The sequence below is a fragment of the Ranitomeya imitator genome, chromosome 4 (assembly GCF_032444005.1).
Source record: "Ranitomeya imitator isolate aRanImi1 chromosome 4, aRanImi1.pri, whole genome shotgun sequence".
In the NCBI taxonomy this organism is placed as follows: Eukaryota; Metazoa; Chordata; class Amphibia; order Anura; family Dendrobatidae; genus Ranitomeya; species Ranitomeya imitator.
This window is the reverse complement of record NC_091285.1, coordinates 528375941-528390047: the sequence shown is the minus strand read 5'-3', so window position 1 is coordinate 528390047 and position 14107 is coordinate 528375941. Positions and strand designations below refer to the sequence as shown.

The 14107-nt window shown below is 49.1% G+C and overlaps 1 protein-coding gene across 1 annotated transcript in view; it reads left to right on the top strand.

Annotated features, from left to right (window-relative positions):
- The window catches only part of TTLL13 (tubulin tyrosine ligase like 13), a 131943-nt gene that overhangs the window by 40773 nt on the left and 77063 nt on the right, over positions 1-14107 (top strand). Inside the window, exon 2 of the mRNA XM_069766170.1 lies at positions 13011-13299. Within this exon, the coding sequence (XP_069622271.1) occupies positions 13031-13299 (269 nt within the window). The 5' untranslated portion in view covers positions 13011-13030. The remainder of the gene's footprint in view (positions 1-13010; positions 13300-14107) is intronic.

Genomic DNA, 14107 nt, shown 5'->3' with positions numbered 1-14107 from the left:
TTCCCCTTGCGCACAGTAACGTAGTAGGTCCCTACTTGCATAAGCTACCATAAGGTCCTCACGTTTGTTACTTCTCTCTCTGTCCCCCAGATGGTACGGATAGGACAAAACCCGTATGACTGATGGCCTGAGGCTTGTTTATAGGGACAATAGAGACGCCCCGACCCCCACAAATTGCCACTGTGTCGTCTTAGGTATAAAGGTCGGACAGCCAACTTGGAATCAACTGCCCTGCCAGTCTCTGAAGTAACGGCATAGAGCTCTTTATTCCCTCGGTATTCTGGCCACTGGATCTGCGCTTCAGATGGAGGCAGCCTCCTTCTAGCTGGTCTCCCACTGATATTTCACTCCTGTTGCTATGACTTCTTTTCTCACTCACTACAGCACAATTCCTTTTGTGTCCTTTCTTAGGATGCTGCCGCATGGGTTGCAGGCACAGCTCCGTATCCTTCTTTCCTTTCTCTTCCTCAGACTTCAGTCTGGATCTGACCAGGGATCACCCCAGCCAGCTCAACCGGGAGACCTTTCCCCGTCGGTCCCCAGCCAGGAACTCTTCCGAAAACTGACTAACTTCCTAACCAACCCTCCAGTTTTACCCTATGTGAGGAGTGGCCTAATGGATAAATAGATAAACCCTTAGGTCCCCCTGATGGACTGGCATGTGAAGTGCGTGTGGCTGTGATACCTGGACAGCAGATCTCTAGTGTTGAGTATTCCGATACCGCAAGTATCGGGTATCGGCCTGTCATGAACTGGTAATTCAGTACCACAATGGACATAGAAGTCAGAGCACATACAGTGACCTGACAATAACCCAAAAACATAGAACGAGCTCTGAGAAGTGGGAACTCTGCTGACCGCAATCCCTAATCCTCTCCAACACACACTAGAGGCAGCCGTGGATTGCGCCTAACGCTCCCTATGCAACTCGGCACAGCCTGAGAAACTAGCTAGCCTGAAGATAGAAAATAAGCCTACCTTGCCTCAGAGAAATACCCCAAAGGAAAAGGCAGCCCCCCACATATAATGACTGTGAGTAAGATGAAAAGACAAACGTAGAGATGAAATAGATTTAGCAAAGTGAGGCCCGACTTTCTGAACAGAGCGGAAAGGTAACTTTGCGGTCAACACAAACCCCTACAAACAACCACGCAAAGGGGGCAAAAAGACCCTCCGTACCGAACTAACGGCACGGAGGTACACCCTCTGCGTCCCAGAGCTACCAGCAAGCAAGAAAAAACAAAATAAGCAAGCTGGACAGAAAAAACAGCAAGCAAATAGCAAAAGCGGAACTTAGCTATGCAGAGCAGCAGGCCACAGGAACGATCCAGGAGGAAACAGGTCCAATACTAGAACATTGACTGGAGGCCAGGATCAAAGCACTAGGTGGAGTTAAATAGAGCAGCACCTAACGACTTCACCACATCACCTGAGGAAGGAAACTCAGAAGCCGCAGTACCACTCTCCTCCACCAACGGAAGCTCACAGAGAGAATCAGCCGAAGTACCACTTGTGACCACAGGAGGGAGCTCTGTCACAGAATTCACAACATCGGCCGATACTTGCGGTATCGGAATTTCGTTACCGAGATCCGATACTTTTGTGGTATCGGGTATCGGTATCGGATCCATAGTGAGGTGTAAAATAAAGAATTAAAATAAAAAATATTGATATATTCACCTCTCCGGCGGCCCCTGGACATCACCGCGGGTAACCGGCAGGCTTCTTTGTTTAAAATGTGGAAACAGGAACACATGGGCTACTTGCACAGTGAACAAGTCTGTATGATCATGTTCACACACCACCAAGAAACCTGAAGACCAAATACCCTGTTTTTTACATCTTTTACTAGCACTTGCGGATTACTGCAACATTTTTTCAAACTGAGTGTTTTTGGTTTTACTATTCTCTTTTGTGTCTTCAGGTTTCTTGGTGGTGTGTGAACATGATCATACAGACTTGTTCACTGTGCAAGTAGCCCATGTGTTCCTGTTTCCATAATTGTTCTCTTGTGTCTACAAGACTGGGGAGTTCCACCACTCCTCTTGGGCTATCTGCACAAAAGCTGTTCTACCCTGTATGCACACATGGATTTTTCCTCTCTGAACCCTGTTCACACAGGTTATATACAGATGATCAGGTTTTTAAATACATCAGATAGGGATTGCATACATTAGTTAGGACTGCTCTGATAAGGGTATACCGTGAAGATTGGTAGAGCAGCTTAGTATACATTTTTTGCAAAAAACGTATCAACCAAATACCCTGTTTTTTACATCTTTTACTAGCACTTGCGGATTACTGCAACATTTTTTCAAACTGAGTGTTTTTGGTTTTACTATTCTCTTTTGTGTCTTTGTTTAAAATGTGCGCGTTTAGGACCTGAGGACCGCCCATGTGACCGCCACGCGACCAATCAGAAGCCACGACGTCATTCTCAGGCACTAAACTCATTCTAGGAATTTAGGACCTGAGGAATGACGTCGCGGCTTCTGATTGGTCGTGTGGCGGTCACATGGGCGGCACGCGACCAATCAGAAGCCGCAGGTAAAGAAGCTGCGGAGACACCATCACGTGTTTCTCGACGCAAGCAGTGAATAGCCAGGCCTTTCCCCGGGAAGGAACAACCACGGGAAGGGCAGCATCCTATGAAGGAAAGCCACCTATGCCAAGCATGGTATCCATCCACAGACAGCTGTTTCGGGGTGTTTGCCCCTCATCAGTGTGGAGTAGGAATCTGGCTATTAGGAGCAGTGCCTAGTAAAAAGGCTATAAAGGCACAGATGATTGGCCTCGGGGAGACCAAAACATCCAACACTGCGGAGACACCATCACGTGTTTCTCAGCGCAGTGATTCCAGAACACTGCCCCCATCCCTTATGGGAAATATGCAGATGCAGGTAAAGAAGCTGCGGAGACACCATCACGTGTTTCTCGACGCAAGCAGTGAATAGCCAGGCCTTTCCCCGGGAAGGAACAACCACGGGAAGGGCAGCATCCTATGAAGGAAAGCCACCTATGCCAAGCATGGTATCCATCTACAGACAGCTGGTTCGGGGTCTCCCCGAGGCCAATCATCTGTGCCTTTATAGCCTTTTTACTAGGCACTGCTCCTAATAGCCAGATTCCTACTCCACACTGATGAGGGGCAAACACCCCGAAACAGCTGTCTGTGGATGGATACCATGCTTGGCATAGGTGGCTTTCCTTCATAGGATGCTGCCCTTCCCGTGGTTGTTCCTTCCCGGGGAAAGGCCTGGCTATTCACTGCTTGCGTCGAGAAACACGTGATGGTGTCTCCGCAGCTTCTTTACCTGCATCTGCATATTTCCCATAAGGGATGGGGGCAGTGTTCTGGAATCACTGCGTTGAGAAACACGTGATGGTGTCTCCGCAGTGTTGGATGTTTTGGTCTCCCCGAGGCCAATCATCTGTGCCTTTACAATCAGAAGCCGCGACGTCATTCCTCAGGTCCTAAACGCGCTCATTTTAAACAAAGAAGCCTGCCGGTTACCCGCGGTGATGTCCAGGGGCCGCCGGAGAGGTGAATATATCAATATTTTTTATTTTAATTCTTTATTTTACACATTAATATGGATCCCAGGGCCTGAAGGAGAGTTTCCTCTCCTTCAGACCCTGGGAACCATCAGGATACCTTCCGATACTTGGTGTCCCATTGACTTGTATTGGTATCGGATATCGGTATCGGCGATATCCGATACTTTTCGGGTATCGGCCGATACTATCCGATACCGATACTTTCAAGTATCGGACGGTATCGCTCAACACTACAGATCTCCTTCATTGCCTTCAGAAGTAACATCACTCCCCCTAGTGGAAGAATAACATTACTGCAACGAACCAGGACTTTGGGACGCTGCACACATCCCCCCCTTCCCCCCCGTTAAATCCAGTATTCCCGGACTGGGAAAAAGAATACAATACATCAGCAAAAGATATGCAAAATTTTTGAAATGCTATGAACAAATTAATTTAACAATGCTTCCCTTTATGGGAGGTGAGAACACTTGAACGTTGCAAACAAAAACATATTTTACATGGCGCGCGCTACTAAAACAGTTATTATCTAACTATGAAATACAATTACCCATACAGGTATTCTATTTATTATCTACTAAGTGCTATCCCACAATAATATATTAACATTCTCTTCATGAAACCGTTATTCTTCTTTAAGTGCAAAGTTTATTAACCATCTATCTATGGCTCTCCAGAGGACTCACTAACCCCTACGGGTCCACTTTACTGACTGTATCTTTCTTCCAACTTCCGTTTTGTCCTCGATTTTATTCAAAGTACATCATTACTTAACTACATACTATCACTATGTAAAGACATTATGACTATCTAACTTTTTAAGACAACATTATAACTCTTTGGCAAGGTGCAACAAATGAACATTCCCTTTAAGAGGGAAAACTCAAGTCTTTTTCCTGAGGTAGTGCAAATAATCAACAAGTCACTTATACTTTAAGACAATAGAAACTTTCACGAAGTCCTCAGGGACAGTTTCCTCGCAAAGTCTTCTTTCTTGTAAAACCAGTAGAGAGCACCTTTAAGAAGGTGCAAACTATTTACAAGCAAGTTCTAATCATGCGCAGTTCATGATTCCAATGTTCTTTTGTGTAACAATGATGAAACTTGAAACAATAGGGATCCCGGGTAAACAAAGGGATCTCTTTAAGTGTTAACCCTGGATGGGTTTTAGAGCAGCAAAAGAACAGTTAAGGTTTTAAGAGAACTATTTACAGGTTGCGGTTTTCCGAGGTTTACTCGAGTTCTGGTGGTAGCAGTGATCGAGGTAGCCCAGGTGGCGGCTACCAGGTGCTACGTAAGGGGCTCTCTCACTCCAGACAGGGGTTTGCGTACTCACAGTTCTTCGTGCTACTGAGGTCTGGGTGCACTTTGAACACATGGTGACCGTTGCAGGGATCACCTGTTCGGGTGGAGAGAGGCAGGGCGGTGAGACAGGGATGTTGGGCTTGTATTTACGGACGTGAAGGGCATACCACCCCTTGTCTCCCCAATGCCGCGTGTATCTAACACGGTCACCGGGATACAAATCCCGACCTGGGTGTCCTTCAATGAGGTGTGCCTCTACATCCCACCCATTTATGAATACTTCCAGGTCGAGGCTGGGCTCCTTTATAAAGCCCCAACCTCCCTGCAAACGGAAGGTCACAATTGTTCCGTAGCGCTGGGGGTGGTGAGCACCGCGGGGAGGTGGCGCTGCGACAGGGCCCACTAGCAGGTCCTCAGTCACCGGGGCAGGGTCAGCGTCCTTACCTGCCACCACGGTGTCCTGAGTTTCAACTGGCTCCACCGGCGGCGCTGTCCGCGATGGTGTTGGCAGCGGCTCCCGTAGCTATGTGAGGAGCGATGTCAGCGCCGGTGAATCTTCTGCAGGCGCCACCTTGTATGGGGCCTTGGTCTTCACCTGCAGCTGCAGGAGTTGATCTATCAGCTCCTCCATTCCAAGCTGCAGGGAGTCAGCGTCCTCTGTGGAGGTTTGGCTGCGGTGCCCGTCCGGGTAGCTGGGGGAGTCCTCTACTCCGATCCCACTCTCTGGCTCCGGGGTGCTGGCCATGGCGTCCTCCACGTGGCTCACTTCCTCGTCCTTTTTCCGCTCTCTCCTCCGTGGGCGGTTCCTGTTTCGTTGTTTCTGCCCGCCATTGAGGATCAGGAGGCGCATATCGGCTGCTGACGGACATGTCCTCAAGATACAGAAATATTTAGACTGGGCGGCCATTGTTTTTTGCGCTTCTCAGTTCGTTCACACCCACAACTCCACGCCCTTCTTCTCCAGCGCTCCTCGTGGCACGGTAATGGCGGCAGTTTTGGCGGTAATTTTTGGCGGTAAATGGCAATACACAGTCCTTGCAATAAATCACAGTCCAATACAGCTCTGGCACAGTTCTTAGGCGCACATGACCCAAATTTCAGGCTTAAGTAGATCCAGTTCGTGATGCCAAAATGTTGGATCGCCCCAAGGGTGAGGGCAATGGGGTACTCGGTACCGGGTCCCTCGGTTTGGGGGGGAATGGGATATCACGGTGGTCTGACCCGGTCCGTGTCACTTTGAGGAGCGTCCAATAAAATGTGAACGGTTTATAGAGATAGTGTTCATGACGCCACCTGTGGTATTCGGTCAGGGTGACCGACGCTGCTTAGGGGTCCAATGGGGTGATGTTATGGCAGCTAGATGGTATACCTTCCCACGGGTGAAGTATGTCCCCAGGGCTTCCCAAAGTGTAGATGATGGATGGTGTGAGTCGCAGTGAATAACGAGGACAAATGGTTGCAGTCTCTTTACCTTTTACTGAAGGTTCGGCATCCACAGTCCAGGGTAGGGACCACAGGGTAGGCAGAGTCCGGCCGGTCTGAAGGCAAATCCAGAGTCTCCTTGTCCAGGAGGAATTCAATAGCCTTCCCCTTGCGCACAGTAACGTAGTAGGTCCCTACTTGCATAAGCTACCATAAGGTCCTCACTCTCTGTCTCCCAGATGGTACGGATAGGACAAAACCCGTATGACTGATGGCCTGAGGCTTGTTTATAGGGACACTAGAGACGCCCTGACCCCCACAAATTGCCACTATGTCTTCTTAGGTATAAAGGTCGGACAGCCAACTTGGAATCAACTGCCCTGCCAGTCTCTGAAGTAACGGCATAGAGCTCTTTACTCTCTCGGTATTCTGGCCACCGGATCTGCGCTTCAGATGGAGGCAGCCTGCTTCTAGCTGGTCTCCCACTGATATTTCACTCCTGTTGCTATGACTTCTTTTCTCACTCACTACAGCACAATTCCTTTTGTGTCCTTTCTTAGGATGCTGCCGCATGGGTTGCAGGCGCAGCTCCGTGTCCTTCTTTTCTTTCTCTTCCTCAGACTTCAGTCTGGATCTGACCAGGGATCACCCCAGCCAGCTCGACCGGGAGACCTTTCCTCGTCGGTCCCCAGCCAGGAACTCTCCTCTCCTCCTTCCGAAAACTGACTAACTTCCTAACCAACCCTCCAGTTTTACCCTATGTGAGGAGTGGCCTAATAGATAAAACCCTTAGCTCCCCCTGGTGGACTGGCGTGTGAAGTGTGTGTGTGTGGCTGTGATACCTGGACAGCAGATCTCCTTCATTGCCTTCAGACGCAACATCACTCCCCCTGGTGGAAGAATAACATTACTGCAACGAACCAGGACTCTGGGGCGCTGCACATCATTTTTTCTTCCCCCACCATCCCCATCATTGCCCTTTCCACCACCATCATCATTGTCCTTTCCGCCGCCATCACCATACTTGCCCATTCTACTACCTCCATCATTTTCTCCCCCTCCAATATCATCAGTGTGATTTCCACCACCACCATCCTTGTCCATTCTACCACCTCCATCATTTCTTCCCTCTTCATTATTGCCCTTTCCACCACCTTGCATTCTCCCAACACCACCATCATTGCCCATTCCAATTTCCACCTCCATCATTGCCTCCCCCCATTGCCTCCCCCCATCATTACCCATTCCACCACCTCCATCATTTCCTCCCCCCACCTCCATCATTGCCCATTCCACCTCCATCATTGCCCATTCCACCACATCCATAATTTCCTCCTCCTCCTCCTCCATCCTAATTATTGCACTCTCCTGTCAGCCCCATCATTGCCCTCGCCTCTCCTCCCCGTACACACACACAAAACCATTTACGTCTGTGCACATTCACCCACAGTGCTACGCATGCACGCACAAACACACACACACATATTGCGTACAGTATAATGGCCACACCTAGTTACTCCTACACACGCAGCTGAGCTCCGTACACCTTGCACACATGGCTCCGCTCCGTACACCTCACACACTTGGCTCCGCTCCATACACCTTGTACACATGCGGCTCCGCTCCGTACAGCTTGTACACACGCGGCTCTGCTTCATACACCTCCCTTCTCTGGACTTCCCTTTAGCACTCTGGCACCACTCCAATCCATCCTACACTCTGCTGCCCGACTAATCCACCTGTCCCCCCGCTATTCCCCAGCCTCTCCCCTGTGTCAAGCCCTTCACTGGCTTCCTATCGCCCAGAGACTCCAGTTCAAAACCCTCACACTGACATACAAAGCCATCCACAACCTGTCTCCTCCATACATCTGTGACATGGTCTCCCGGTACCTACCTACACGCAACCTCCGATCCTCTCAAGACCTCCTTCTCTAATCCCCTCTCATCTCTTCTTCCCATAACCGCATCCAAGACTTCTCCCGTGCTTCCCCCATACTCTGGAACTCTCTACGCCAACACATCAGACTCGCGCCTACCATAGAAACCTTCAAAAAGAACCTGAAGACTCATCTCTTCCGACAAGCCTACAGCCTGCAGTGATCCTCAACCTACTGCACAGCCAGCTCTTCCCTCTCCTAGTGTATCCTCACCCACCCCCTGCAGACTGTGAGCCCTCGCGGGCAGGGTCCTCCCTCCTTATGTACTCCTGTGCCTTGTTATCTGCTCATGTTTAATGTATTTGTCTATATTTGCCCCGTATTCACATGTAAAGCGCCATGGAATAAATGGCGCTATAAAAATGTATAATAATAATAATAAATACACCTCGTACACACGCGGCTTCGCTTCATACACCTCATACACACCCAGCTCCGCTCCGTACACCTCATACGCACACGGCTCCGCTCTGTACACCTCGTACGCACACGGCTTCACTCTGTACACCTTGCACACACCCAGTTCCGCTCCCTACACCTTATACACACACGGCTCCGCTCCGTACACACGGCTCCGCTCCATACACCTTGCACACACCCAGTTCCGCTCCATACACCTCATACACACACGGCTCCGCTCCATACACCTTGCACACACCCAGTTCCGCTCCGTACACCTCATACACACACGGCTCCGCTCCATGCACCCTGCACACACCCAGCTCCGCTCCATACACCTCATAGACACACATGACTCCGCTCCATACACCTTGCACACACGGCTACACTCCTTACACCTCGTACACACCCAGCTCTGCTCCGTACACCTCATACACACATCGCTCCGATCCGTACACCTCATACACACACAGCTCTGCTCCATACACCTTGCAAATAGATTAATGGCTGCACTCAAAATTAATCTGTGCTAGAGCAAGGAAATGTGCAATACATGAAATGGGAATAGCATAATGGCTTGTGAAATATATGAAAAAACACATGAGATTCTTAGCACAAGACTTGGCCAAAAGTTGTGAGCCCATCCACCAATCGTCAAGGTAATCTCAGAACGGATGGGTACCTGAGCTGACTGCCTAGTGTGAACACTTACCTATCGCTAATAACGTGGTAAAGCCTGCTTATATAGGAAGCTCAGAACCAACTGTGTTAGGATGTAATTAAAATCACAGCCAGTTCCGCTCCGTACACCTCATACACACACGGCTCCGCTCCATACACCTTGCACACACGGCTCCGCTCCATACACCTCATACACACACGGCTCCGCTCCATACACCTTGCACACACCCAGTTCCGCTCCGTACACCTAATACACACACGGCTCAGCTCCATACACCTTGCACACACCCAGTTCCGCTCCGTACACCTCATACACACACGGCTCCGCTCCATACACCTTGCACACACCCAGTTCCGCTCCGTACACCTCGTACACACACGGCTCCGCTCCATACACCTTGCACATACCCAGTTCCGCTCTTTACACCTCGTACACACACGGCTCCACTCTGAACACCTCGTACACACACGACTCCGCTCTGTACACCTCGTACACACACGGCTCAGCTCCATACACCTTGCACACACCCAGTTCCGCTCTTTACACCTCGTACACACACGGCTCCACTCTGAACACCTCGTACACACACGACTCCGCTCTGTACACCTCGTACACACACGGCTCAGCTCCATACACCTTGCACACACCCAGTTCCGCTCCGTACACCTAATACACACACGGCTCAGCTCCATACACCTTGCACACACGGCTCCGCTCCATACACCTCATACACACACGGCTCCGCTCCATACACCTTGCACACACCCAGTTCCGCTCCGTACACCTAATACACACACGGCTCAGCTCCATACACCTTGCACACACGGCTCCGCTCCATACACCTCATACACACACGGTTCCGCTCCATACACCTTGCACACACCCAGTTCCGCTCCGTACACCTAATACACACACGGCTCAGCTCCATACACCTTGCACACACCCAGTTCCGCTCCGTACACCTCATACACACACGGCTCCGCTCCATACACCTTGCACACACCCAGTTCCGCTCCGTACACCTCGTACACACACGGCTCCGCTCCATACACCTTGCACATACCCAGTTCCGCTCTTTACACCTCGTACACACACGGCTCCACTCTGAACACCTCGTACACACACGACTCCGCTCTGTACACCTCGTACACACACGGCTCAGCTCCATACACCTTGCACACACCCAGTTCCGCTCTGTACACCTCGTACACACACGGCTCTGCTCCGTACACACACGGCTCCGCTCCATACACCTTGCACACATGGCTTCCGCTCTGTACACCTCGTACACACACGGCTCTGCTACATCCACACAAACTCCTGACCCCACCTTAAAGCTTACCCTCGTCCAACACCATGAGAACCAGCAGAGTCCTGCAATACACGGAGGCCCTTGATCATGTGACTTCTGACTCCTCCCCACCTGTGACCTCATCACAGGTCCTGTGCGCACAGAGCAGCGGCAGCAACAGCTCTCTGTGGCTCACTGCGGTGGAGGGGCTCTGCTGGGGGGAGTTACGCCGCTGGGATTCAACGCGCAGCACTTTCTCTGATCCGGCTGTCAATTTGACAGCCGGCTCAGAGAACGGGACTATCTCAGTGTGGGGGCGGCAGAATTCTACCGACGAGGAGCCTCCTTGGACCACCGCATCATCAGACGGCCTGCTGGCGGCCCCCTGTCGGCTGTGCCCGGGGCAAATGCCCCAGCTGCCCCCCCCCCCCCCCCCTGGATACGCCACTGCATTCTGTTGTCCTAGGATAGGTACCTGTATGAACATACAAAACAAGGCACACACAAGCGGCTGGTACATAAATGTATATTCATACTAGCATGATTGTATAATGTAACCAGCCTCTATATGGAAAATGTGTAGGACACACTAATGCTAATAAGCAGAACCACTGAACAAATAGTGTACAAGTCCGAAATTTCATATAAAAAATATAAATCTTTATTAGAAGAAGCAATAAAATAATGGACAGAGTCAGCAAGGTAGAGGACGTTAACAAAACCTCATGGAACCTAGGAGGTGGACAATGATCCCCAGATAATAATAACACAGACACCACACAAAAATATGGGATGTTGTGGTAGGCACACGTAAACTATTATTACACCCTGTCACAGGGTACACGAAGACAGTCATAGAGTACTAAACAGTAATAATCATCAATACCCATAGGCAGGTGCAGATAAGGATGATAGGGGTGTACATACCACAATAGTGCAGGGGATCATGCCAGCTCCAGCCCACCCCAACGCGCGTTTCGGTAAAGTCCTTCCTCAGGGGGCGTACCTGTATGGCAGGCAGCTCGGGCCGTAGGTTCTGGGGTCCGTTCTTTGTGACTCCGGGCTCCTAAGTGCTGCTGTGCCACAGGCAATTGTGGGCAGAGTTTTGGTAATGCAGCGCCCTCAAGTTCTGCTCCGTGTCATAGAGTCTACATGAGCCTCGGGCTCCCGGTACCTGGATTCTTGCGCTGTAACTCTTCAAAGGCCTGCTCGTGGCCTCCTGGATCTCTCACTTTCCTCTATGCTCCACTCCTGTCTGTCCTCGCACACAGACTCCTGTTCTAGACTGAGCTCTCTCCGCCTCCAAACCAGGATCTTTATTGAGGGAAGCTGCCCTAAAACAGGGTTTTGAACTCCCCCTCCTGGCCTGGAATTGGAAGGTGTTGTGTGTGTGTAAACCTACCAAAGGAAATCCCACTTGTCTCTGGACATAGCACCACCCTCCCCGAGAGGAAGGCAGCACTACTGTGGTACCCGAACTCCTGTGATGCCACACAAGCACCAGTCTCCAGAGTGCTGGGGCTTGTCTCCGCCCCCAGACACTCCCCCAGCAGTCACGTGCTTCAGGTCCTGTTTGCTGAAGCACGCATCTCCACCGCTACCGCCTAGTTTGTTCAACTCAGGGCATGCGCACTGGCTCAGTGAGCAAGAGCAGTGCGGTGTTCCTGACAGTCACTGACAAGTCCCTGTTTTACCTGTACACTTACACTATACACTGTATACTATGTAAAGCGCTCCTGTGTATAATGGTACTTATGGTAATATTAGTATTGTGGTTATTTATTAATGATCAGTATTGTAGTATCCGGTCACTATGTGGTTGTAATATGTGATCTGGTCATTGTGTGGCTGTATTTGTCCCTTGTATATGGTATTGTTTGGTCACTATGTGGTGGTAATATGTGGTCTGGTTTTGGTGTGGTGGTATTTGTTTCTTCTATGTGGTATTATTTGGTGACTATGTGGTGGTAATATGTGGTCCAGTCATGGTGTGCTGGTATTTGTCCCTTGTATGTGGTCTTATTGGTCATTTAAAAAAAAAATGTGTGTGACACATTCCCTTAAAGAAAAATAAATATATACCTGAAAAGAGTACTGCATATATTAAGAAATTTTGACTAGGTTAGTGTAGAGAAGGGTCTACCTTGTCGTGGTGGGGATTGAAAAATCTTTTTGACAAAACAAAAGCTGATGGCTATATGTGCGATATGGTGTTCGATGGGAACTGTTAATGTGTGATTGGTCAAGACGTGGTGCAGAAGTTTAGTTTTTCCAAGATTGGGCAGTGGGACTGTGGAAGGTTTGAGGGGTGGAGGCAGAGATGGGGTGGAATCTCTAGGGGGCCCGAACATTTTGCCAATATGGAGCCCTGAAATTCCTGGTGGCAGCCCTGGTAACATCTGTTTATTTTACAGCCTAAGTATTGGCTTACACAATGAAAGTGGAGACCCATGTGTATAGTGAATCAGATGAGGATTCTGGGGAGGATGAAGAAGATGAAGAAGAGTCAGAAGCAGAAATTCAGAGCCAATCAATCCCAGAAAACAAGGAAACCAAAATTAAGACTGGGGACCCCGAGCAAACAAATTCATTAGAAGAAAGGGAAAATGAGAAAAACTGGGACCAAGAGCTTGAAAAGCCAAAAACAGATTTCACATCGGACTCTACAGACCAGTCTAAAAAGAAAAAGAAGAAAAAACGCAGGTGTTTAGCAGATGTTGGACTCTTCACTATGGACATGTGCCTAGGGCTACAGTCACACATCAATGTGAGGGTTGCCATCTGAGAAACAAACTGACTTTTTCTCTGGTGTCATTTTGGTTGCTTTTTAGTTACATCATCTTTTCTCTCATCCCTTTTTTTCATTGAAGCAAGTAGACTGTGTGAACTTTTTTTTATCTATTGACTTTTAAAGGGACCTTGTCAGCAGGATTGTGCACAGTAACCTACTAATGACCCACCTACGGAAACCCAGGCTGATATGTAGTTAAATAGTTATTCTCATAGAGATAATCCAGAATAACATCCATCAGAAACCCTTCAAATATTTTACCAACAATAGAGGTTAGACTTACTGGCCTATAATTTACAGGTTCAGCCCTTTCTGAATATTGATACCACATTTGCTATCCGCCAGTCGTGTAGAACAGACCCCGTTGCTATAGAGTCCCTAAATATAAGAATTAATGGTTTGTCTGTTTTATTACTTAGTTCTATTAGTACTTGTGGGTGTATGCCATCCGGACCCGGAGAGTTATCTATTTTAACCGGCTAAATAAGATTAAAATAGATAAATCTCCGTGTCCGGATTACATACACCCATGAGTACTAAGAGATGTAATAGACAAACCATTATTTCTTATATTTAGGGACTCTATAGCAACGGGGTCTGTTCCCAGGACTGGCACAAAGCAAATGTCGTACCAATATTCAAAAAGGGCTCTAAAAGTGAACCTGGAAATTATAGGCCAGTAAGTCTAACCTCTATTGTTGGTAAAATAGTTGAAGGGTT